At 42.0% G+C, this 27,323-nt stretch overlaps 1 protein-coding gene across 2 annotated transcripts in view; it reads right to left on the bottom strand.

Annotated features, from left to right (window-relative positions):
• Nucleotides 1-27,323, bottom strand: part of CAMK1D (calcium/calmodulin dependent protein kinase ID) — a 187,401-nt gene that overhangs the window by 86,160 nt on the left and 73,918 nt on the right. For both annotated transcript variants that reach the window (XM_081330845.1, XM_081330846.1), the window contains exon 2: nt 14,643-14,774. In XM_081330845.1, coding sequence (XP_081186971.1) covers nt 14,643-14,774 — 132 coding nt within the window. The remainder of the gene's footprint in view (nt 1-14,642; nt 14,775-27,323) is intronic.

Here is a 27,323-nt window from a genome sequence, read left to right as displayed (position 1 = left end):
ATCTTCCCATGGTTTTTTTTCCTCCTATATTTTAATAAATTTTACAGATAATAAATTTTAGTTGAGGAAGACAAATTGTTCAGTTGTGAGAGACTTTTCACTGTTTATGGCAGCCATCACTAATTGGCAAATAGGTGTTCTGTGATTTGTTTATTCATGTCGAAAGTATCACAATAAAAATAAGGCACATTATATGACACAAAATTTAAAATATAAAGTGTGTGTATGTATATGTGTATATATATATATATATATAAGGTAAAGGTAAAGGTTCCCCTGCACATGCGTGCTAGTCGTTTCCGACTCTAGGGGCCTGTGCTCATCTCCGTTTCAAAGCCGAAGAGCCAGTGTTTATCCGAGGACGTCTCCGTGGTCATGTGGCCGGCATGACTAGATGCCAAAGGCGAACAGAACGCTGTTACCTTCCCACCGGTGTGGTCCCTATTTTTCTACTTGCATTTTTTACATGCTTTCGAACTGCTAGGTTGGCAGAAGCTGGGACGAGTAACAGGCGCTCACTCTGCTACGCGGCACTCGGGATTCGACCCGCCAAACTGCCGACCTTCTGATCGACAAGCTCAGCGTCCTAACCCACTGAGCCACCGCGCCCCATATATATATATATATATATATATATATATATATATATATATATATATATATATATATATATATATATATATATATATATATATATATATATATCCAAATTAAACATATCTTACATTTTCTGTGCAACTGAGATCATCTACAACTTGCTCTCAAAATTGCACATCAATTCATTGCCTTGAAAAGTTTGCTAACTCCAGTTCTTTATCTAAGATTGTGGAAAGTCATGGAGGTGGTGTATTTACTATGTAATTAACAGGAGAAAATGCATGTTTTTAATTATCTATGATTAATTAAGACAGGGAAGTTTCATCCTGCCCGATAAATCACATGCTCCTTTTTTCCCGGTTGATGCAATTTAATTAAAGAGCACAATGAGCTGAGTTATGCTTGAATTAAAAAAAATCACATAATTATCATAAAAGTGATGTTGTGAAATATGTGTTTGCTTATCTATGTATATAAACAGACACAGAATCATATGAAAGATGAGCATATTTCACTGGAGAATAATTATAAACACTCTTTATTAACTATTTCATGTATTAACTAAGACATCGTTTTTATTGCTTGTACCTTATAGTTTTAGAAATTTAATATTGCCCTTAGAAATCATATCAGTTAAAAAAGATGTGAGATTTATTAATAATATGCACAGTGAAATGGTAAATACTAGATCAATAGAGGTACAAATATGTAAAATGATATATTTAATGCATTACTGACTATTTAAATTTAAAATGCAGCTGAATGTTTTAACTATAGGCTGTGTTACTGAATTAACAATTAAAAATATTGAAGATTTATTTTAGACTGAAAGGAGCTTTTGAATTTAGTATTCAAGTATTCATATTGTTCCATACTGCAAAAAATCATAAAGCAATACCGTTTTTAATAATTGTTCTTCTCAGATCAATATCTTTCTTCTTACATATTAAAATGGTTGATAATACTAATATTAATACTAATACTACTAATAATAAAGTTGGAAGGGATCTTGGAGGTCATCTAATCCAACCCCCTGCTGAGGCAGGAAACCCTATACCATTTCAGACAAATGGCAGTCCAGTCTCTTTTTAAATACTTCCAGGGTTGGAGCATTCACAGCTTCTGGAGGCAGGTTGTTCCACTGATTAATTGTTCTGTCAGGAAATTTCTCCTTAGTTCTAGGTTGCTTCTCTCCTTGATTAGTTTCCATCCATTGCTTCTTGTCCTGCCTTCAGGGGCTTTGGAGAATAGCTTGACTCCCTCTTCTTTGTGGCAGCCCCTGAGTTATTGGAAGACTGCTATCATGTCACTCTCCTCGTCCTTCTCTTCATTAAATTGTTAATTTGTCCATCTTTACAATTTCCAGATGCTTAACAAGCCATTCCTTTACTGATGTAAGGATAGAATTTATGAAGTCGATAATGCTGCTAGCAAACTATAAGCCAAACTTTGTTTGAGGGATTCTTGAATTCTGCATACTCATAGCTTAAACATAGACGCTGTTTGTGTATAATCATACTGCCCATTGCACCGATACAGTTTTAAGGTCTTTCTACTCAAAATGTATCAAAAAAGAGAATTAAAACAATGCTTCGCACCTCCTTAGGAAAAATGGCCTTTTCCAATGTTCCCTTTAGCCTGTTTAGATATTGCTGGATCTCAACTGCATTGTAATTTAATCAATAGAAAAGCAAACGCTGAAGAGGTTCGCCATGATTTACGCTTGACAGCTGAACATGTGGTGGAGCTAAGAAACAGGTGAACGTAAATTTGTCAGCAAGCGTAGAAAATGGATGACTTATTAGCCTCTATTTGGCTCTTAATCAGCATCTTTGGTGTTTTATTGTGGTTCCCTAGATAACTAGAGAACAGATGGCATACCATCCTCCACAAAAAAAAGATGGCAAAACACAAAGAAAATCAAAAGTAAGATCTAGGCTAGTTGGCTATAAATGTCAATAAATGGCCTTTAGTTTCGGCAATTAGAAACCAAAGATACAAAGCTTCAGAAATTAAACTAACTATTCAGTTCATATTGGTTATTTGGTAAAGTCGCCTTTTTTGCCAGTTTCAACCAAGTTCAGATTTTTCTGATTTTCTGATGCATTTTGTGTAGCATACAGGTAAGAAGATAGAGCTCTTTCGATCGGTGGATGGGATTATTGAAAGTTCCAATGAAAAATACACTTGAAAGTTAAGCTATATTTCTTTAAAGATGTTGGGAGGATGCAATAATAGTTTTATTGGTCTACAGGTCAAAACACATCAGTGTCCAACCAGGCCATTTTACAAGTTGGTAGAGTTTTACAATCTTTTAACTTCAGTTGTGAGAAGGTCCTTTAGAGTTTGCAGGTGGATGAATGTAGCAGTCATGGCTTAATCATGGCTTATCACAGGATGGTGGAGGTATCCCTGTAGGCTGCCACCTGGTCCTGGAAAATGATGAGAAATAGGACAGGTGCTGCCTTCATCCTCCACTAACCTTCAAAACACCTCTTTGAAATTGCCTCAAAGGTGCTTTTTTTTGAAGAGACAACTGGATCATCTTGTTTTTCTTTGAAGATATTTCATTTCTCATCGAAGGAGCTTCTTCAGTTCTGGCTGGATGGTGGGGGGAAATGGAAGGATTTATACTCCTTGCAGACAGCTGGTCATTTGCCTTCTTTTAGAGAGTCGTTGTGGCTGCTTGGGGGTTTGTCTGTGTCCTCAAGGTTTTGTGTCCTCAAGGACAAAACCCCAAGTGGTCTCAACGACTCTCTGAAAATAAATGGAAATCACGTGATCTCCATTTGTAACCTTCCCAAGTGACCCTGGGACAGTCCAACTGTCATAAGTACTTGCCAGTTTCCAAGCACTCAAATTTCGATCATGTGACGATAGGGATGCTGCAACGGTTATAAGTGTAAAAACTGGTCATGTCACTTTTTTTCAGTGAATGGTTGAAAGTTGAGGGTTATCTCTATAATCATTGCACTAATTTCTTACAGCGGTCAAATGATCTCTCCACTTCTAAGACTGAGGTCATATGAACATTAAGTTAGGAATACTAGGTGCTGAGATAAACCTAGCCTTTTGGTTATCTATAAGTGGAAATACAGAAAATAAGTGTGCAAAGAGCAAATCCAACTGTTTATTCATCATTTTCCAGGACCAGGTGGCAGTCTACAGGGATACCTCCACCGTCCTGTGATAAGCCATGATTAAGCCATGACTGCTATATTCATCCTCCTGCAAACTCTAAAGGACCTTCTCACAACTGAAGTGAAAAGATTGTAAAACTCTACCAACTTGTAAAATGGCCCGGTTGGACACTGATGTGTTTTGACCTGTAGACCAATAAAACTATTGTTGCATCCTCCCAACATCTTTAAAGAAATATAGCTTAACTTTCAAGTGTATTTTTCATTGGAACTTTCACTATGTGTAAAAAAAAAATTGATATTTAATACCCAGACATCCTTGTAAAAAAAGCAGACAAAACATTCTAGAAATGTCATTATTCTTCCCCGTAGAATTTGAATGTTCTACATTTTGCCTTACGTTAAACCAAGCGTATTTAGTTAAGACGAGGCCAGCGTCTCAGGTATTTGGGAATAATTGGAAACTCTGGGATTAAGGGTGAACCAAACACAAGCTGGGGCCTCCACTTTAAGGACCTTTCTGAAAATCCAAGCAATAATTGGACCAAAATCTGCCAAGCAGGATTCCAGCTGCTTTGGGGGGGGGGGGGTAGGCAAAATCTTCACCCATCAGCAAGAAACTCACTTGCAGGGCAACGAGGCCGGTGTTAATTAAGCAGACCCCACAGCGAGATGAATTCAGAGAGCCATGATCGGCGTGGGGGCTCCCTGTTGGCATTTGGCATGCTGGCTGGGGAATTCTGGGAGTTGAAGTCCACCCATTTTAAAGTTGCCAAGGTTGAGAAACACTGATCTTGGTGATGCAATGAAGATATATTTCTTTTTAAATCACTACTGGGATAATGGCTGTAGATGCACATCGCTACTGCTTTCTTGCATTCTCAGTACTGTAGAGCAGGGGTCTGCAACCTTGACAACTTTAAGACTTGTGGACTTAAAGTTGTCAAGGTTGCAGACCCTTGCTGGAGAGAACCTCAGAGATAATCTTAGAAAAGGAATATGGTCACAGTTATTTTGTTATTTTGTTATTTTGTTATTTTGTCATTTTGTCATTCTGTTATTCCGTTATCCATCCTTCCTTCCTTCCTTCCTTCCTTCCTTCCTTCCTTCCTTCCATCATCTATCTATCTGTCTGTCTGTCTGTCTGTCTGTCTGTCTGTCTGTCTGTCTGTCTGTCTGTCTGTCTGCCCCCCATCTTGCAGTTCAGGGCAAACTATGAATTGAGTTCAGCCTTCCATGTGTTGCTGTTCAAATATACTTATCTTGTGCCTTTGAGTCACTCCTAGCAACTGCCTGGACAAGTCCCTGCAGTTTTCTTGGCAACATTTTCAGAAGTGGCTTGCTATTGTCTTCTTTTTAGGGTTAAGAGGGTGACTGGCCCAAAGCCAACCAGATAATTTATGTCTAACATGGGACTAGAATTTATAAATGTCTGAACTCTAGCTTGGTGTCTTTAACCACTGTATCAAACTGATTTTTTCAGTTCTTTCTTTCTTTCTTTCTTTCTTTCTTTCTTTCTTTCTTTCTTTCTTTCTTTCTTTCTTTCTTTCTTTCTCCTCCTTCCTTCCTCTTTCTTTCTTTCTTTCTTTCTTTCTTTCTTTCTTTCTTTCTTTCTTTCTTTCTTTCTTTCTTTCTTTCTTTCTTTCTTTCTCTCTCTCCCTTCCTTCCTTCCTTCCTTCCTTCCTTCCTTCCTTCCTCTTTCTTTCTTTCTTTCTTTCTTTCTCTTTCTTTCTTTCTTTCTTTCTTTCTTTCTTTCTTTCTTTCGTTCGTTCTTTCTTTCTTTCTTTCTTTCTTTCTTTCTTTCTCTTTCTTTCTTTCTTTCTTTCTTTCTTTCTTTCTTTCTTTCTTTCTTGTCTTTCTTGTCTTTCTTGTCTTTCTTGTCTTTCTTATCAGATAAATATGGCTACCCAACTCACACGTAGTGACTCCATGCATCATGTAGCATATATCGGATTTTCAGAGTTCCTGGACAACATGCCAACTGTACTAAGCTCTGCCTTACAATTTAAAAAAGAATCATACTTTTTTTTTTAGTTTCATCAAACAGTTTGGCTGGGCTCCAGGCTTCTTCTCCCTCTGATCTCCGAAACCCAGCTACGGAAAATTATTTATTCTAAAATTTTACTTTCTGTCATTCCCCCCACCCCCGTTGACCTCTAAAAGAAACCTCACCAAGTGCAACATTAAAAGAAAACAAGGCCAAATAATGCTGCAAACGAAACGTTGTCATTGCTGCCCAAAAGAAGAGAAAATTAAGGCTGCAATCTGCTTTTCTAGCGGTAATAACTGAAGCAATTTCAGATTCTCCAATTATAAACTTTGAAGAAACCTGGCCAATAAAAGAACAATACCAGAATATACTAGAAGCAGAAACTTACTCATACGGGTGTATAAAAACTGGATAGAATCCACATTAAATCCGCCCTTATGCAGGTAGTCTTCAAATCACCAAGAGCCTTGGTGGAGCAGTGGGCTAATGCCTCCTTAATTAACACCAGCTGCCTGCAATTAGTGCAGGTTCGAGTCCCACCAGGCTCAAGGTTGACTCAGCCTTCCATCCTTCCAAGGTAGGTAAAATGAGGACCCAGATTGTTGGGGGCAATAAGCTGACTTTGTAATAATGCCGCTTGGGGGGGGGGGCGAAAGCCCTAATAAGCAGGCATATACATAGAATGAAGGCTATTGCTAAGCACGTTGATTTGTGCTTAGATTGTAAGCCGCCCTGAGTCTTCGGAGAAGGGCGGGATATAAATGGGATTGAAATAAAAATAAATAAATAAAAATAAATCGTGACCGCAACTAAGCCCGAAATTTGTGCTGGTAAGCGAGACAGTTCTTAAGTGAGTTCTGCCCCATTTCACGACCTTTCTTGCCACAGTGCTTAAGTGAATCACTGCAGTTGTTAAATTGGTAACATGGTTCTTAAGTGAATCTGGCTTCCCCATTGACTTTGCTTATCAGGATGTCACCAGAAGGTGATCACATGATTCTGAGATACCGCAACCGTCATAAATATGAATCAGTTGCCAAGCCTCTGAATTTTGATCACGTGACCACAGGGATACTGCAATGGTTGTAAGTTTGAAAAACGGCCCTAAGTCACTTTTTTCGATGCCGTTGTAACTTTCAATGGTCACTAAACGAACTGTTGTAAGTTGAGGACAAGCTGTGACTTTATAAAAAAAAATTTTTTTGCAAAGGAGGACGCAACGCAAAGGATCCTGGGAAAGTTGATGACAGGAAAGCCGAGCTGATATTTGTGTATTGACCATCCAGAAATTCAAGAGTCAACAGAGATTATGGTTTCAATCAATTGTAGTTTACTGAACTATTTCTGTTTTGTCACTAGATGGCAACAGAGGGAACCTTTCCCAAATTTTCTCCGAAGAAATAAGTTCATTTGAAGAATATCCACAGAGAGCAAAACTTCCTCATCTTTGTTTGATGAAAGCGGGACTCATTAATAGAAATTCACCCTCATGAAGTAAAAAAGAAAAGAAAAGTACAGGAAATATTGTTACTGCTATCAGGAATATCTCAGCTCTGTTCTGTTTTGGAAGACAAATCTCATATCTTGGCCATTTTTTCTTTTTCTGGTAGGCTCCAGCTTCTAACAGTCAATTAAAATAGTCTGCTCCAGAGCTCAGCTTTTATTAAATCAAAGCTTGTGCAGGTCTCCAAAACTGTCAAGGCTTTGCAACTTGTTTTCGTAATAATTAGGGCAATTTTATCAGTTTGGATCTGGTGTCTAACAAGGTTAAAGGTTTTCCTGGAAACAACTAGAAAGTTGTCAAACCAGAACATAATAGAATAACAGAGTTGGAAGGAACCATGGAGATCTTCTATTGCAACTCCCTATATTATCCCAGATAAATGGCTGTCCAGTCTATCCAGGGGCGTGGAGCGCCCACAACTTCTGGAGGCAAGATTTAAAGATTTATATAACACATAAGATCTGCAGCTTTACAGGGCTAATATTTGAATCCCAATGGACTAACTTAAATTGAGATTTTAATCCCCTGCCTTAATGGAGTAGAATGCCCACACTCTCATTTTGGTCCCTTGAAGAAATGGCAGCATGCAATCTATCTGGGTCAATGGCAATTGGCCATGGACAACTCGCCATGGAGAAGTCACCACGGACAACTCACCATGGAGAAGTCAGTATGGACAAGTTACCACGGACAAGTTGCCACGGACAAGTCGCTACGGACAAGTCGCCACGGACAAGTCACTACGGAGAAGTCACCATGGACAAGTCACCATGGACAAGTTGCCACGGACAAGTCATCACAGACAAGTTGCCACAGACAAGTCGCTATGGACAAGTCGCCATGGACAAGTCGCCACGGACAACTCACCATGGAGAAGTCACTATGGACAAGTTGCCACGGACAAGTTGCTATGGACAAGTCGCCATGGACAAGTTGCCACAGACAAGTCACCACGGACAAGTCGCCACGGACAAGTCACTATAGAGAAGTTGCCATGGACAAGTTGCCACGGACAAGTCACCATGGACAAGTCACCATGGACAAGTCACTATGGACAAGTCACTACGGAGAAGTTGCCATGGACAAGTTGCCACGGACAAGTCACCATGGACAAGTCGCCATGGCCAAGTCACTACGGAGAAGTTGCCACAGACAAGTCATCACAGACAAGTCGCCACGGACAAGTCACCATGGACAAGTCACCACGGACAAGTTGCCACGGACAACTTGCTGAGGTACAAGAGTTACCCTAATATCAAAGAAATGGTGGAACAGAATCATTAAAGAAAGGATGCAAAAGGAGGGACAGAATGAAATGTGAATGACACAAATTAAAATAATTTTTATTTATTTTAAATAATTACACTGAATTGTTAAATTGTCCCGCAGTGAGTTGTCCGTGGTTCGTTGGCTGCGGGAAGTTGTCCCATTTCAAATCTGTCTTACTTGACGAAGTGAGCAACTTAAAATTAAGTTTATTTTTGTGAAAACTGTAGATGTTCATTGTAGATTTAGTTCCTTGGGCACATTACCCAATTAAGTTAATCAACAATCCCATTAAAGAGAAACACAGCTGTGCTGATTAAGTTTCACGGGTAATAATATTTTAACAAAAAAACAGAAGAAAGTAAAAAGCGATTGCTTTTTAAGAATCCATGATTCTAGTTTAAATAAATCTTCCCTGTGTTTTTGTTCCTCGGTTACAGGGGCTACAACGTCCAACATTTTAATGAAAACTGAGCCAGTAAGCATGAGATTCTAAGTGGGATTGTATATCATTGTTTCCTTTGATCAGATGCTTTCACTAAAGCAATCCTTTAAAAAAAATAGCTGTACACTTCTATTTTTGCAAACAATAAGCATACATGAAATATATATTTGAACCATTTCAGCATGAGGTTAATTCATCGACCAACATCAATTAGAGCTGATGGTCCTAACAACAATTATGCAACAAAGCAGCCAAAGATAATTTGATTAGAGGCCAGGAGAAAGTACATGAAATGGCTGTTGTGCGTATTTAAAAATTAGGTTTGTGTTCTCTGGAGCTGTTGAATGGAGAAAATGCACCTGCTTAAAGCTTCACAATCAGGGATCACATTTGTTCTTTGCTATTCCCCCCCCCCCAGATGACTCAAAAGCTAACTCAGACCTGCTGAAATTATCTCAGCTTCTGCCTTGTTTTCCAGTCCGGTTTTCTGAAAAGAGCCTAGTCAGTTTCCAAATCCCTTTTGTGCTTCTGATCCCTCTCAGATTGTCAGATGTGCAAGAGCTGTAACGATATAGTGATGCACCCGCCATGGGGATGCTCTCCATTCGAGCATGTATATGATTACGCAGCCATTTCAAGAAGTTCAGGGAAAGAGGCCTCTGGGGTGTACTGAGCAAGCTTGGCTTTTAAACAATTAAAACATAGGCGATTCTCTCGGGCATGTCTGAAAGGTAGAAAGTCAACGCAACTCCCGGTTCGTGTCCTCGCCCAGGGGAAGAACAAATGCTAGCTGGATCTTTCTGAGATTCTGGTATGTGTCCTCCTGGCTTCAAAATACTCACATTAATACCTAGCAGAATCTAAGCCTTTTAAATCTTTTTTAAAAAAATTCTCATTCGTGAAGAGAATCGATGAATGAGATCAGGGCCTTGTTAGGTTTCTCTGTAGGAGGAGCAATTATCTCCTCTCTCTCTGTCTCTGTCTCTGTCTCTGTCTCTGTCTCTGTCTCTCTCTCTCTCTCCTCTCTCTCTCTCTCTCTCTCCACCACACCAGCTCTGCATTGCTTTAGGATCAGATGCTTCTTCAGATCCTGTGACTCATGCTTTGGACCAACCTCGAGGTCTGTAAAAGTATGGAGGAGGACATCTAGGTGTGAAAGACCCACTCCTTTGGGACTCCTTGGGAACAACAGTTAAGTCCTTCAAGGAGACGCGTGCTCAGTCATGGATTTCAGAAGAGCAGGGGATCTGAGTGGTTCTTGACATATCTGACGTAACCTTCATCAAAGATCAGTAGAATATAAGAAAGGTCTCAAGGCTGCTTTCGCAAGAGGCAACTGGACTTTCTTGGTTTCTCCCTGAAGACTTCTCCCTTCTCATCCAAGAAGCTTCTTCAGCTCTGACTGGATGGTGGAGGATGGAAGGACTTATATTCTTTGCAGTTATCTGGTCGTTAATACTCTCTATGAGAGTCATTGAGGCCACTTGGAGGCTTAGCTGTGTCGTCAAGGTCACCAGTTCAGCAGTTCCTGGAACTGCTGAAAGGGCTGTGTTGTGGACTGGAGATAGGTGATGTCGTATCCCTCCCCCTTGTGTTGAGAGACGTCTGTTCAGTTTTGACATAGACGGCCTCTTTGACCCCTCTTTCAAACCAGCGGCCCTCTCTGTCCAGAATGTGGACTTTGCTTTCTTCAAAAGAGTGGCCTCTGTCTTTCAAATGAAGATGGACTGTCGATTCAAGAAAGTCCAGTTGCCTTTTGGGGGAAAAAGCAGCTTTGGGACAACCATGATTTGAACGACAAGAGAATCTCCATAAACATCCCAATTCCCTTGTTTGGTTTTAGAGTACAGGCAGTCCTCGACATACACCACAACGGAGCCCAAAATTTATGCTGCTAAGTGAGAAACTTGTTAAAGGGGGTTTCGCCCCATTTTTTGCCACATTTATTAACGGAATCACTGCAGCTGTGAAGCTAGTAACCAGGTTGTTAAGCGAATCTGGCTTCTCCATTGACTTTGCTTGTCAGAAGGTCGCAAAAGGGGCTCATGTGGCCCTGGGACCCGGCAACCGTCATAAATGTGAGTCAGTTGCCAAGCATCTGAATATAAATTACACAACCACAGGGATGCTGCCATGGTGTGAAAGTGTGAAAAATGGTCATAAGTCACTTTTTTTCCAATGCCGTTATAACTTTGAATGGTCACTAAATGAACTGTTGTAAGTCGAGGCCAAACCTGTGCTGTAAAGTTAACGGGTTGTGTTTTTTTTTTAAACTTGGTTTCTTCTTTAATTTTGAGCCAGGTAGCTTCCATTTAGAAGGGACGCGGTGGCTCAGTGGGTTAGGACGCTGAACTTGTCGATCGGAAGGTCGGCAGTTTGGCGGGTCGAATCCCGAGTGCCGCGTAGCAGAGTGAGCGCCTGTTACTCGTCCCAGCTTCTGCCAACCTAGCAGTTTGAAAGCACGTAAAAATGGAAGTAGAAAAATAGGGACCACTACGGTGGGAAGGTAACAGCCTTCCGTGCGCCTTTGGCGTCTAGTCATGCTGGCCACATGACCACGGAGACGTCCTCGGACAAGCGCTGGCTCTTCGGCTTTGAAACGGAGATGAGCACCGCCCCCTAGAGTCGGAAACGACTAGCACGCATGTGCGGGGGAACCTTTACCTTTAGCTTCCATTTATCTCTGCTTCAGTTATACATACCGCTATTTGAATTTGTCTCACCTAAGATCTCTTCAAGCTGTTCTGCATTTACCGTGCCACACTATTCAAACATGGGATCACGCTAGTAATTAAAGCAAGAATACAGAAGTATTCAATATGCTGGCTTAAAAAGGAAAAAAAAAGCAGTACTAGTGGTCCTCGACTTACAACATTTCATTGAGTGACTGTTCAAACTTACAACGGCCCTGAGATATGTAACCTAGGACCGTTTTTCACGGTTACAACCTTTGCAGCATCCCCATGATCATGTGATTAAAATTCAAATGCTTGGCAACTGGTTTGTATTTATGACAGTTGCAGTGTCCCGGGGTGTGTGTGTGTGTCACGTGATCCCCATTTGGGACCTTCTGACCAGCAAAGTCAATGGGCAAGCCCGATTCATTTAACAACTGCATTACTAACTTATCAACTGCAGTGATTCACTTAGCAACCGTGGCAAGAAAAGTTGTAAAATGGGGCAAAACTCACTTAACAAGTGTCTCAGTTAACGACAGAAATTTGGGGCTCAATTGCGGTCATAAGTCCAGGACTAACCTGTACCGTATCAATTACTCTATAATGTATACTTTCTGGATTTTGAAGTGCATAATATTTGCTGTGAAAACACATTATCTTGCAGGTCTCCAGTATTAATTATCAAATATATGCTGTCTAACACATATCTTATGTCCTATCTAGTTTCAGGTTAACCTACAGGAGCCCGAAGCTGTTTTCAATTAGCAGGTTGCAAAGTGTCCTTTAAGATTTCAACCGGATTTGTTTCATTTTATCTCTAGAAATGGGTTGTTAAACTATTTATTTATGGTGTGACAAGATTCAAGGAAGCGCTAAAAGGACAAGGCAGTCTAAAAATAAAGGAGGACCTATTACGAACGGAAGTATTTGTGGCTCAAATATATCCAGCCAAATAATTTTCTTTTCTTTTTTTTTGTAATATATTTTATTGGTTTTTAAAAAAAACCATAAACCACAATAATTGGTGAACAGTGTGTTGTCTGGGTTACTTTTGTAAAACAATCATTAACAGTTGATTTCTGTAATCCATAATGGTTTTAGTTAATTTCCTCTTTTTCCCCAAAATATCCTCTTTTGCAAACATTGAGTTTAATATAATTCTTATTGTTTTGATAGATAACAATTAAATATATAATTTTTCCCCAACATTCCTAAAAGTAATAGTCATATCAATATAATATTTCTTTGTCTGCTGTTCAATCGAGCACAACTCTCATAAATTGTCTGGAGCAGGGGTCTCCAACCCCTGGTCTGTGGACCGCTACCGGGCCACGGCATGCCAGCAACCGGTCCACACAAACAAGCAAAACCCCATCCATGGGATGCAGGCAGCACACAAAACCACACCCTTTCCGGTCCGTGAAAAAACCTCTCTCTACGTAACTGGTCCCTGGTGCCCAAAAGGTTGGGGGCCGCTGTCCTATCTCATGAATTTACAGTTGGCAATCATGGCTGAAACGAGAAACCAAAAGATTAAGAGGACTCCGGACAAAAAGGATGGTAAATCCGTCCGAGCTTGCTTTGAAATCTTGGTTTCTTAGGAGATGACTCAAGAGTGTGTGGGGTAGCTAATACTCTAGAAGGCAGAGAGAACATTCAAAATGTTCTTTGAGGAAGTGGGCTGGAAAATAATAGAAGAAAACAAGATTTTTAAGCTGCGCCAACAAAAGAAGAGTTTTCAAACCGCAGGGAAGAATTGATAATGGTCCTTAGTTCAAGCGTTCAATCAGAAGGATCATATACAAGGATAAGCGGTCCTTTACCAGTCAAGATCTGCTTTTTTAAAGAAATCAACCCAGGGTGGGCCACCAAGTAAATATCTAAATTACTGGACAGCAGAGTCCAGCTGGAATTTGCTGGATATATTCAGGCTCAGGTTGAATAGCCAATTGAAGCTTCAATCTTAATTCCTGTAAAGAAGGTCCCCAACCCCCCCCCCAGCTGCAACACACTACCGGGCTGCAGCCTGTTTGAAACTGGGCCGTGGGAGAGATGGGCAAGCACGCCCATGTAAAGGTCCACTCATTCATGTGTGAAGCTCCACTTGCGCGAGCAGAGGGCGCTTGCACGCGCCACGAAGCTCCATTTGTGTGAATGGAGCTTTGCGCATGAGTGTCCTCTGCTCACACAAGTGAGAATTCAAGGGGAGTTGAATTTAGTTCACTTGTGACTACATAGGGATTCTAGGTTGATACCTCTTTTGACTCCACCTCCAGATTCTGCCGCTCCTCCTGCATAGTTGCTGTTTGGAGCTTTGAAACTAGCAGTAGAATAATACACCTCTATTAATGTTCCTACCAGGTGAAGGAGGAAAGGACAGAGGGGGCAGGATTGCCTCATCCAGTAAGACTGCTCCAGATTATCTCCAGGTTTTAGCACTGAAGCTACAGTTGACTCAGAACCCTGTGTCAGAGCTTCCAAACACAACCCAGGTAGTCTTGTATTGACCTATGACCATTTTTCACACTTACAACTATTGCAGCATTTCTATGGTCACATGATCAAACCTCAGAGACTTGGCAACTGACTCACGCTTATGATGGTTGCACTGTCCTTGGGTCACGTGATCCCCTTTTGCAACCTTCTGACAGTCCAGATTGTCTTAACAACCGTGTTCCTAACTTAACAATTGCAGTGACTCGCTTAACAACTGTGGCAAGAAAGGTCATAAAATGGGGCAAAACTCACTTAACAAATATCTCGCTTAGCCACATACATTTTGGGCTCAATTATGATCATAAGTCGAGAGCGGCCCGTGTGGTCATGTGTATGAAACTAAACACATGTTCGATTTCATGAACTTCCCATCAGTGAGAGGACCCAATCCTACCTCTGTTGAGTTTCCTACTAACTCATGGAAAACATCTATTCAGCAGAGGTGAGAAAGTTCACATCTGGCACCATGTCTGAAAGTGAGTTAAAACAACCGCAATTCAAATAAATGATTGTTTTCAATGCTTACTTTCGCAGAACAGCAATTTCGTTCTCTATGCTGCTTTCCTTCCCTTTGAGGGCTTTCTTTGGGATGCATTTCACTGCAAACAGTTTTCCACTGCTCCTGTTTTCGGCCAGGACGACTTCAGAAAATGCACCACTGCAAAAAAGGAAAAACAAAACAAAACATACATTTCAACTTGTATGTGCCGAAAGCCGAACGTAAGTGACATGATCCGTCTTTTTTCAGCACCAAATGCAGTTTTGTCCACACGATCCCAAGTCTCCGAGCGCATATTGTACTGATTCTCAAAAAACGTCTTGCCCAACACAGAAGAAAGACCCTCTTTGCTGGGTCTTTTTTGGGGGGGGGGATTTGATGAAGGCCCAGTTAGAATAACCACAAGTTCTCAGGGATTCCTCAGAATTTTGAATTTCTCAGAATTAACTTGTAGTTATCCTAACTGGGCCTTCATCAAATTCCCACCCACCCACCCCCAACAGAGAAAGAAGAGAATAACAAACGAAGCAACATTGTTGTTCCATACATTGCAAGAATATCTGAAAGGCTCAGGAGGATTTTCAACCAACACAACATACAATTACACTTTAAACTCAAGACTACACTAAGGCGGAAGCTTGTCTGCCCCAAGGATAAAGCACCCAGACCCAAGCTGAGCAATGTGCTATATGCACTACAATGCAAAGAGACATGTGCAGATCTGAACATTGGAGAAACAAAACAACCACTTCATAAACGCATGGCATAACGTAGGACAGTGATGGCAAACCTTTTAGAGACCGAGTGCCCAAACCGCAACCCAAAACCCACTTATTTATCGCAAAGTGCCAGGGCCGCATCAGGATTGTGGTGCCCTAGGTGGGGGCGGGGGGGGACAGGAAGACATCTCTGAGTGCCACCTCTGGCATGCAAAAACCAGGGGGGGCTCAAAAATGGCCACCAGACTGTGGGGTGCACAAGGCGCTGCACCATGCAAGAACGGGGCAGGGCTAGTGAGTATCACGCAGGCACTAATCAACAATGGTTGGTGACCTCTGCTCTACCACCTCTACTTGAGCTTGCTACTTGGCCGCTTCGCCTCCTTTGTGCTGGGTGGGACTCCTGCTCCGGGTGGCGGCAGTGGTCTGATGGACCTGCTGCTGGCAGTGGTGGCACATGTGCCAACAGAGAGGGCTCTGAGTGCCGCCTCTGGCACTCGTGCCATAGGTTCGCCACCACTGACATAGGAGAACAAACCCAACAGGACAAGATTCAGCAGTCCAATTGTACCTTGAAAGACACCAAGGCCACTCTTTTTGAAGACAACAAAGTCCACATTTTGGACAGAGAGGACCGCTGGTTTGAAAGAGGGGTCAAAGAATTGAATAGCCCTCCCTCAACAAATTGGGGGGTGGGGGGGTTTAAAGACACCATCTGTCTACAATGCAGCAGTTCCAAGAAGATTCCACAACCAATTGCACCCTGATTCAGGTGACCTTGAGGGCACAGATCAACCCCCAAGTGACCTCAAGAGTTCTCAGAGAGAGTACTAACAACCAGATGACTGCAAAGAAATATAATCCTTCCATTCCCCCCCACCCACCCATCTTATCAGAACCTATCCTTCCATTCCCCCACCATCAGAACTGATGAAGCTTCTTGGGTGGGAAATAAAACGTTTTCTTCTTCTTCCCCAAAGGGGAAAAAACACACACAGTCTAATGGCCTTTTGAAGAATAAAGCACCTTTGCGACTACTATGACCTGGATGACTGAGCATCTTCACAGATGTCCAGGAAACTAGTTGTGGCCTCTTCTAAGACATTTACCATTTGAAGCTTGCTTCGATATTTTCTAGTCTGCAGATATTCCTTTGATATCCCAAGGTCATTCCCTATTAGAAATTCTGTTTATATATATAGCACCACAGAGCAAAACAAGAGTACAGTCACCATGTGCTTTACTGCTCAACTCTTTCATTGTACCAGGAAACTCTACTTAGAACAAAAGAGGATAGAGTATGTACCAGGGGTAGGCAACCTTGGCTCTTTTATGAGTTGTGGACTTCAACTCCCAGAATTCCTGAGCCAGCATGGCTCCGCTTGGAAACCTCTCTTTTCCCTCAGCATAGCTGGGTCAGGTGAGCTTAAATGGACTCCAGAAGATGGTAGAGGACAGGAAGGCCTGGAGGAACATTGTCCATAGGGTCGCGATGGGTCGGACATGACTTCGCAGCTAACAACAACAAGCTGGGTCAGGAATTCTGGGAGTTGAAGTCCACGAGTCCTAAAAGAGCCAAGGTTGCCTACCCTTGGTATATACCATAGATCCAAACTTGTAAACACTGCTATCTATTGGCTGAATACTATTATAGTTGTCGCATAGAAATACATCCCAACAACAAATGCCAGCATTTCCACATACCATTACGATTGGGCAGAGAAGGGGAACCTTTGCACAGCAATCCTTTCCAGACTTGGCTGGGCAACCTGGTGTGATCTCATCCTAATAAAAACGTCTGAACACATTCCATATTAAGACTTATCTCTGTCTGGGTCAGTCAATCAAGATTTCTGACCCACAGCCCAGACTGAGAGATACATTCCCGGGAAACTGTTCTGTGCTGTGTTCAAGGTCAATTGACCAGATGTGAGAAGTCATTCCAGTGCTAAAAGTGATGTAAATATAGAGCAAAGGAGCTCCTTTTTCATTTTTGAACTGACGGGCATGCTATTTGACAGTGTATCTATCAACATTTTGTGTGTGAGAGACACTGTGCACAATGCAAGGAGACAACTTACTTTTGCTTGTTCAACTTCATAGTAAACAGAACATCAAGCCACAACTGGGCAGGAGAGGAACAGGCACTCACAATAAGTGACATCACACGTACCATGACATCAAACAAATAACGCAAAAGTACCCCAATTGCGTCAACATATGTTAATGTCCTGGCATGTAGGACATCGTTATGGCTTCTTCTTGTTGTTGTTCAGTTGCTAAATCATGTCCAACTCTTTGCAACTCCATGGGCCATAGCACGTGAGGTCTCCGTCTCCTCCACTCTCTCCTGGAGTTTGCTCAAATTCATGTTCATTGCATCCCGTGACCCTATCTAACCATCTCCTGCTCTGGCGGTCCCTTCTCCTTCGGCCTTCTATCTTTCCCAACACCAGGGCTTTCTCACGTGGTGGCCAACGTATTTGAGCTTCAACTTCAGTACCTGACCTTCAAAAGGACAGTCAGGGTTGATTTCCTTCAGGATCAATTGATTTCTTTATGGTTTCTGGTAGCCATCAAACTCCAAATAGATAAAAAAACAGGGGGAAAGCCTTCTCTTCTCACACAAGCTTCCCTCTCGGGGTCACCTGGAGGACTTCTTTGCCTATCAGAGTGTGAGACTCTCAAGTAGACACTTTTTGCCAACAGTGGGCTAAACAGCTTCAAAGCACTTCCAAATTTATTCTAGTTACTTCCGAAAGGGTAAAGACGATGCTTTACACCTCGCCCGCCTCCTGTTTTATCTTTAAATTCTTCACTTCCATTTTTTTTATCAGTATCTCATTAAGGCCAGACAACTTTCTGACATCCTTTTCTGCACCTGATTTGCATCTGTGACATCCTCCGAGGGATTTTCCAGCATGACTAAGCTCTGCCCTTTTGAGATTCACACAGGTCTAGTGACACAACAGGCGTTGGCAAACTGACAAGGGCTGCCTTGAAAGGAAGCGAGTTGTCAAAGGAAGGGCGCGGCTAAATCCAGGGAGGAAACATACACACAAGGAAGAATTTGGTAAAATAGGGCACACATTGATTTCTCGGTGACTTATCAAACCTGTACACCGTACCAATACATATATATATATATATATATATATATATATATATATATATATATATATATATATATATATATATATATATATATATATATATATATATATATATATATATATATATATATATATATATATATATATATATATATATATATATATATATATATATATATATATATATATATATATATATATATATATATATATATATAGAGAGAGAGAGAGAGAGAGAGAGAGAGAGAGAGAGAGAGAGAGAGAGAGAGAGAGAGAGAGAGAAAGAGAGAGAGAGATAATAGGTAGAGATAGATATAGATGATAGATAGACAGACAAGCAGGCAGGCAGGTAGATAGGTAGACAGACATATAGATACAGACATAGAGATGATAAATAGTAGACAGATAGATGGATAGATGGCCATGATAAATATTCATTTGTGTCAAAATACACTGTCTATGCTATCTGCTGTCTGGTGTTTTTATTCTCTCGTAACACCGGGTTCCCCCAACCTCAACTCTTTCATAAAACCACGTATCTTCTGGCTGTTCGCAGTGCAACCACATTCAGCTTTTCCCAAGGAAGGCTCTCTTTGCTAATAAAATATACTAAGAATAGAATAACATCTTGGAGATCTTCTAGTCCAACCCCTTGCTTAGGCAGGAAAACCCTATACCATTTCAGACAAATGGCTGTCCAGTCTCTTCTTAAATACTTCCAGTGTTGGAGCATTCACCGCTTCTGGAGGCAGGTTGTTCCACTGATTAATTGTTCTGTCAGGAAAATTCTCTTTAGTTCTTCTCTCCTTGATTAGTTTCCATCCGTTGCTTCTTGTCCTGCCTTCAGGCACTTTGGAGAATAGCTTGACTCCCTCTTCTTTGGGGCAACCCCTGAGATATTGGAAGGCTGCTATCATGTCCCCCCTTGTCCTTCTCTTCGTTAAACTTGTTGTTGTTAGTTGCGAAGTCGTGTCCGACCCATCGCGACCCTATGGACAACGTTCCTCCAGGCCTTTCTGTCCTCTACCATCTTCTTCTTCATTAAACTAGACATACCTAATTCCAGCAACCGTTCCTTATATGTTGTAGCCTCCAGTCTCTTAATCATCTTTGTTGCTCTTCTCTGCACTCTTTCTAGAGTCTCAGCATCTTTTTTACATTGGGGTGACCAAAACTGGAGGCAGTATTCCAAGGGTGGCCTTCTGGGAAAATGTGTGCAACATTAATTGTCTTCCCTCCATGCCCTGTAGTTTTGGTCCATTTTCTGACTTACTGTCCATATTATGCAGACTTATGCATGGTATGCCTTATGAGAGCCTATTTAGTCAGGCGGCTGTTTACCACATACTGAGATATGAGTCGTTGTCCCGTTTTAACCCTTCTCTGAAAACTGTGGTTGAAATCACACTTTCGTGAGTTTAGGGTGGGGAGAAGTGTTTACCACCAACAAACCTATGTCAAATAACCCCGCACATGTTCAGAAATACAATACACGCTGGTTGCTTAGTACCTGACTTTTGATCACGTGACCACCCCCCCCCCCCGGGGATGCAACAGTAGTTTTAAGTGTGAGGACTGGTGGCAAGTCCTGTTTTTGTCTGGTAACGTGGCTCATTAAATAAATGGTTGAGAGTTGAGGAGTACTTGTAAGTCAAACTCTGCAAGAGAGGAAGGTTTTGTCGGCACCGCCACCTCCTTCGTCACAACAGTGCCCATTTGGTTTCACAGCTTTGCAGATAGGATCAAATGTACACATATTCGGGCGATACACAATTTGGGTTCCGAAGGAAAAGGTTGCACTTTTTGGTAACTGGGTCTTCTCCTGGGTTTGTGTTTGGAGTTGACCAATGCCACATTCACATTCCCACGTGCTCCGAAGCCCCATTTTGCTTTTGAAGCCAAAGTACTGGCCTGCTCTAAGTTATGTAGATCTTCCTCTGGGTAGGAAATCCTTCATTTGCCACATTGCTAATAGGTTTGTGATAGGGCTGGTCAAAAAATAATAATCCGTATAACTACGGATACTACTGTTGTGGACACTAAGTTGATGTTGAATTTAATTACGGCAGCAAGACTTTTAGTAGGTCAATATTGGAAGAAGGAGGAACTGCCGACTATAGAAGAATGGACTTTAAAAGTTTCTGACCTGGCGGAAATGGCAAAGATATCGGCTTATTTGAAAGACCATTCGCAAGAACGTTATACTACGGAGTGGAAAAAGTGGATTGATTACATCCAGAACAAATATGGGACCAAAAAGTTTCACTTAGCATTTGTATAAGTTTTGATGTGATAATAGTTGCTTGTAGTCATTTTATATGAGCTAGAGTGCGATAGACCTAATAGTTTATTGTTGTTAGCAAATGGTTGTTTATGCTTGCTTTTACTTTTATACCTTGTATTTAGTTCTGGGAAGTCGGGGAGGGGGAGGGGGGAAGGGGAGGGGGGAGGGTTAGGAAGGGATGGGTAGGGGGTGGGGGGGAGGGGTTGTTAAGGATAAAATGTATTGAAAAACTTTTCAATAAAAAAAAGGCAGTGGCTGTGAAGACGCTTTTGCTGTGCCTCTCTCACATTACACAGAAAAATGCATGGAGCTTAAATTGCACTGATGCAGGCACATCGTTTTCTTTGTTTTGCTGATCGAAGAGAATATTTGTAGCTCAAGATTGAACTGTGGGGTCTTTGGTGCTCTCTGAGCTTGGTGGTGTTCTTGCAGATGTTTCATGACCCAATTAGGTTAAATCATCAGTTCTAGAAGGGAGGGGGGGGTTTGTAGAGGGGAGGAAGAGGAGGAGGAGCTTGGAGGTTTCCTTGCAGACATTTCATGACCCAACTAGGGAACAGCATCAGGGAGTGAGGTTTGCCAAAAGGAGGAGGAGGAGGGGACTGTGGGGTCCTTGGTGCTCTCTGAACTGAGTGGTTTTCTTGAAAATGTTGCATGATCCAACTAGGGAACATCATCAGTGTTAGAAAGGACCAAACCTCACTCCCTTTTAGCCCTGAAAATATTTTATTTTTATTTTTATTTTAATTCCATTTATATCCCGCCCTTCTCCGAAGACTCAGGGCGGCTTACAAGCTTAGCAGTAGCCTTCATTCTATGTATATGCCTGCTTATTAGGGCTTAAACCACCAAGCTTAGAAAGCCCCAAGGACCCCAAAGGACTTTTTTGGCTGTACCCTGTGGACATTTCTTTTCTTTTTTAAAATTTTTATTAAATTTATTATTTAAAACATTGGACACGGTACAAACGGACTGACATACCTTCTTGTCTACAATATTCATATATGTATATATACACATAAAATACACTTAACATACATATCAATTATATATAATAATACAATACTTAGAGCAATCAACCAATCTATAAATTCTAATAGAGACCTTCCTTTTGTTCCCGCCAAAAATAAAACTTATTCCAAATTTTGTAGTAACCTGATTGATCTTTATTTTTGATTTCCAAAGTTAATTTATCCATTTCTGCGCATTCCCAAATTTTCCTTATTACCTCGTTTTCTACTGGAATTTCACTCCTTTTCCAATTCTGGGCAAATGACATTCTTGCTGCTGTAATAATATAAATCATCAGATACAACTCTTCTTTGGGGTATTTCTCTTTTGTTATGCCCAATAGGAAAAATTCTGGACTAAACTCAACTTCTTGTCTTAGTATTTCTTTTAGCCAGGTCCACCTGTGGACATTTCTGATATCCAGTCAATACACCCATGTTAATTCCATTAGCCGCTGAATACTATGTCTGTCCGGGATCTGTTTTGTTTGTCCTCTATCCTATTGCTGCCCTTATATTGCATAAATAGTGTTCCAACGGGTAAAATAAGCGATTGCGTTAATTTTCAGTAAATGGTTTTTCATTGTGTTTTCAAAGTAATAGGTGGGGGGGGGGCAGGAAATGCCTGCAGCTAAGAACTGGATTGCTTTTTGCAGAAATAACAGTGAATTGAATTCATTTTACTTCTAGCTTCAGTGTCCTTGGAATAAACGTAGGAAGGAAAAAGAAAAAGAAAGGAGAATCTTTTTTTAAAAAAAAAATACATATTACCGGTAAGTATTTATTAGATGAGTGTGCATTCAGTATCACTGAATATCAGCCTTGAAGGTAAATGCTGATTTGGAAATGATGGTGAGACACCAATGTTCAGCTCCCATATGGCGTCAGCCTTACCAGCTACACAAGACAGTAAATATGACCGGATCAGCTAAATATATTTTACTGTAAAGCTGAATTAACACAATCGTGCCAGACTGAAAGTACAAATCTCCCACTGTCTCTTTTACAGCCTGAGAAATTAGGGACGGTCCCTTCTGAATCTCCTTCTGTGCCTGTTACGCAGCTGATGGCTATGCTTCCTTTTATCTGACCAATCAGAATACAGAATACAGAATAAAAGCATTGGAAGGGAACTTGGAGGTCTTCTAGTCCAACCCCCTCCTCAAATAGGAGATACTATGCCATTCTGGACCAATGGCTCTCCAGTCCCTTCTTAAAAGCCTCCAGTGATGGAGTACCTACACAACTTCTTGGGGGCAAGTTGTTCTACTGGTTAATTGTATTCCCTGTCAGGAAGTTTCTCCTTAGCTCCAGGTTGCTTCTCTCCTTGATTAGTTTCCGTCCATTGTTTCTTGTCCTGCCCTCTGGTGCTTTGGAGATGTTCTGTACCAGCCTGCTACCGGCCTTGCAGAAAGGCAACCCCTGTACAAACGGCAGAGGCTGGAAGACGTCTGCCAAATTTATTACACAAACAAACAACAAAACATGAAACAAGATACCGGAACTTTGATCCTCTATCGGAGCGGTTGCTTTCAGCAAACCAGCCCTCCCCCAAACACTCCCTTTATAAGAGTTCAGGGCGTGGCCTCTCTTTGCCTCCTTCCGAGAAGTCCCACAGCCTTTCTCTGCTTGCTCCTACTTGACTGCCTCCTGCGTCGGGCGTCCTTGAACAGGGCCAGCTGTGGGTCATCTTCATCCACACTGTCGAGCTCACGCAGCTGGGTCTCCACCAAGTAAGAGGGGCCTGGCTGAGGGCTCTGCGGAGCCTCCAAGCCATCATCAGCAAGTTCTTCTTCAACACCCCCCTCCTCCCCCTCATCTGAGTCATCCGAGTCATCCGACCCAACTGCCGAACCCACAGGCTGACCCTGAATCACAACAGGAGAAGAGGTCCACCCCTTCCTCTCTGGGGCAGCCCCTCCAGTACTGGAAGACTGCTATCACATCATCTTTTCTTTGTCCTGTCTTCCAAGCTCTTTCCCACGTACCATTAGAACAGAATTTGGAATAAACTAGAGAATAGAGTTGGAAGGGGCCAATTCCATGCTGAAGCAGGAGACTCTATACCAGGGGTAGGCAACCTTGGGTCTTTTATGACTCGTGGACTTCAACTCCCAGAATTCCTGAGCCAGCCAGGCTGAGGGGAAAGGGAGAGGTTTCCAAGCTGAGCCATGCTGGCTCAGGAATTCTGGGAGTTGAAGTCCATGAGTCATAAAAGAGCCAAGGTTGCCTACCCCTGGACTAGAGAATAGAGTTGGAAGGGGCCAATTCCCTCCTGAAGCAGGAGACTTTACACCACGGGTAGGCAACCTTGGCTCTTTGATGACTCGTGGACTTCAACTCCCCAAATTATCCTGCAACCGTTCCTCATATGTTTTAGTCTCCAGCTGCTGGGTATGGCTAATCTATGGCTTAGCGGCCCAGAAGAAAAGGGAACAGCAGAGGGAAATGTGCGCATGGGTGGCCTCCTGCGCACATGTGCGAATGGGGCCACGCATGAGCAAATGGAGCCGCTAGTATTGTGTAGTCAGTTTTGGACCGTGTGGACCGCATAGAAGACGCCAGGCAGATGAGTGCAGTATATCTGCTCTTTACTGTGGTCAGACTGAACTGGAAACAAAGGGCTGCCTGATCCCTTATATACCTGGCCAGGTACACCCCAGGCCAATCTCTTTAACTGAATTTCCCGCTGTCTGCGGGCCAGCCAATCCTGTCACAGTATAGCGCCACCTGGTGGTGTCAGTGGCCACTGCTAATATGATCACCCAACTATATACATCTATATTGTTGTTGTTAGTTGCGAAGTCGTGTCCGACCCATCGCGACCCTATGGACAATGTTCCTCCAGGCCTTCCTGTCCTCTACCATCTTCTGGAGTCCACTTAAGCTCACGCCTACTGCTTCAGTGACTCCATCCAGCCACCTCATTCTCTGTCGTCCCCTTCTTCTCTTGCCCTCAACCTTTCCCAGCATGAGGCTCTTCTCCAGTGAGTCCTTCCTTCTCATTAGGTGGCCAAAGTATTTGAGTTTCAGCTTCAGGATCTGGCCTTCTAAAGAGCAGTCAGGGTTGATCTCCTCTAGGACTGATCGGTTTGATCGCCTTGGAGTCCAAGGGACTCGCAGGAGTCTTCTCCAGCACCATAGTTCAAAGGCTTCAATTCTTTGGCGCTCAGCCTTTCTTATGGTCCAGCTTTCACTGCCATACATTGCAACTGGGAAGACCATAGCCTTGACTATACGCACTTTTGTTGACAGGGTGATGTCTCTGCTTTTTAGTGTGCCTGTCTAGATTTGCCATAGCTTTCCTCCCAAGGAGCAAGTGTCTTTTAATTTCTTGGCTACAGTCCCCATCTGCGGTGATCTTGGAGCCCAGGAAAATAAAATCTGTCACTACCTCCATTTCTTCCCCATCTATTTGCCAGGAATTGAGAGGGCCGGATGCCATGATCTTGGTTTTCTTAATGTTTAGTTTCAACCCAAGTTTTGCACTCTCCTTCTTCACTCGCAACAAGAGGCTCTTTAGTTCCTCTATATACATACAGTAAATGCTGTGAAGCGGTGCTACTGCAAGTGGGGCAGGGCTTGCCAGCTATTCCCAGGGCCTGGTGTCAATAGATTGCAGCCCGGTATCAGACGGTCGACCATAGGCTGGGGACCCCTGATTAGAGAAAAGAAGGATCAAGGGTGACTTGACAGCAGTATTCCAGTATTTAAGGGGCTGCCACAAAGAGGAAGGGGTCAACTTATTTTCCAAAGCACCAGAAGGCAAGGCAAGAAACAATGGGTGGAAACTAATCAAGGAGAGAAGCAAAGAGGAATAAGGAGAAATTTCCTGACGGTGAGGACAATTAATCAGTGGATTAATTGTCTTCAGACGTTGTGGCCGCTCCATCACTGGAGGCTTTTAAGAAAAGGCTGGACAGTCACATAGGGTCTCCTGCTTGAACAGAGGTTGGACTAGAAGACTCCAAGGTCCCTTCCGGCTGTATTCTGAATTAAATTAGATGGGAGACCCAAGAAAATATCAAACTGAGAAGTACAAAAATCCCCCAAACTCAAGGAAAAGACAATCCATCCAGCCGCCAAGATTTCCGTTCCGCTTGAATCCAATTTCCTTTAATCATAATTACCGGGGAGAACGATTGCAAACAAACTTTTAGCACTTGATTAACTGCAAAATTCCCTTTATTTAAAGAAGAAAGGTGCCTCAATTAGCCGGGTACCATTCTCAGACAGTACTTGTTTCTGCTTTCTTCTAAAATAAATGAAAATATAAACTCTCAAATCCGTTCGCTCTTGTAATGAAAATTGCATGACCCTAACTCAAATCAAAGCTAGGGAGCTGCTGTGGTCTTATGAACTAATTGAAGATGGAGGTGGGGTTTGTTTTTTGTTTTTTGTTTTAAAAAACCCACCACCATCCTTCTATGCATGTCTGGAAAATGCTAATTGACTGTTTTATATTCTGTTTAAACCCCATCTAGCTGGGCACAATTATTTGCTTTAAATATTTGCACTCGCCATGTTCATGTATTTTTCTATCTTCCACCCCCTCGTAATCACAGCTTCATGTTAAAAACAAAAATTACCAAACAAAGAAAAAAAATTAACGCGCTGTCTTAAATAGTCTCACTTTTCACTTCATTAGTATTCTGCAGGAATATGATGAATAAGAATTTTTCAGACATAGATTTAATTTTAACGAAAGAGAATTCTCTTTCTCTCTCTTCTTCTATATGGACTTAAGCCCACGGGGAGAACATAGCTCTGGAAGTCAAATGTGGGGTTTCTAAATTAAATTCTGAATGCCAAATTTAGGGTTTGGATGTTTTTTTTTGTTGTTTTTTTTAAAAAAGAAGTCTTATGACCAGAATCCAAATACAGCAATCAAATCGTATCTTTATTATGTTCACAGACCAGCTTGGAAGATTACAAATGGGGATGCTGTGATGCTGCAACATAAATTATAAATTTATAATTTATAAACACATGTCGGTTGGCAAGCACCCGACCACATGACCATAGAGAGGCTGCCATGGTCGTAAGTGGGAGGACCAGCTGTAAGTCGCTTTTTTCAGTGCCGTTGTAATTTTGAGCAGTCACTGAACAGAGAGTTGTAAGTCGAGAACTCGCTGTAAAACTATCCAGAATATGGAGCCCCAAGTAAGGATGAAGATTGTGTAACAATCTTGCGGCAATCTGGTAAACAATAAGGTTGTGAATGAATTCGCAAGCTATGAAGTGAGTCACCGTGTCTTTGTTTCAGCTCTGCTCTGCAAATAACTCCCTTCAAACAGATCGTTCTCCACGTTCGTTTCATAATCTTTAGATAAAGAATATTACAGCATAGCAATCGGTTCCCAAACACTCAGCATCACAAGGAAAGCAAGCAAACCACTTAAGAAATGCTGTCTGGCCACCTCGCAGTGCATCCAGCGAGGGTCAAAAAAGTGAAGATAGCGGCCACCACTGTGCCTGATTCAAGCCCAGCCTTTTTTATCTGCAAATCACAATGCACCGACCAAGGGGTGGGGCAACGAATGCACTGATACAGCTGCCATTTTGAGTTTGGGGGCATAAGA

Source organism: Vipera berus (assembly GCF_964194415.1).
Source record: "Vipera berus genome assembly, chromosome: 6".
Lineage (NCBI taxonomy): Eukaryota > Metazoa > Chordata > Lepidosauria > Squamata > Viperidae > Vipera > Vipera berus.
Note: the sequence above shows the minus strand (reverse complement) of the source record. Positions and strands in the feature narration are given on the sequence as shown.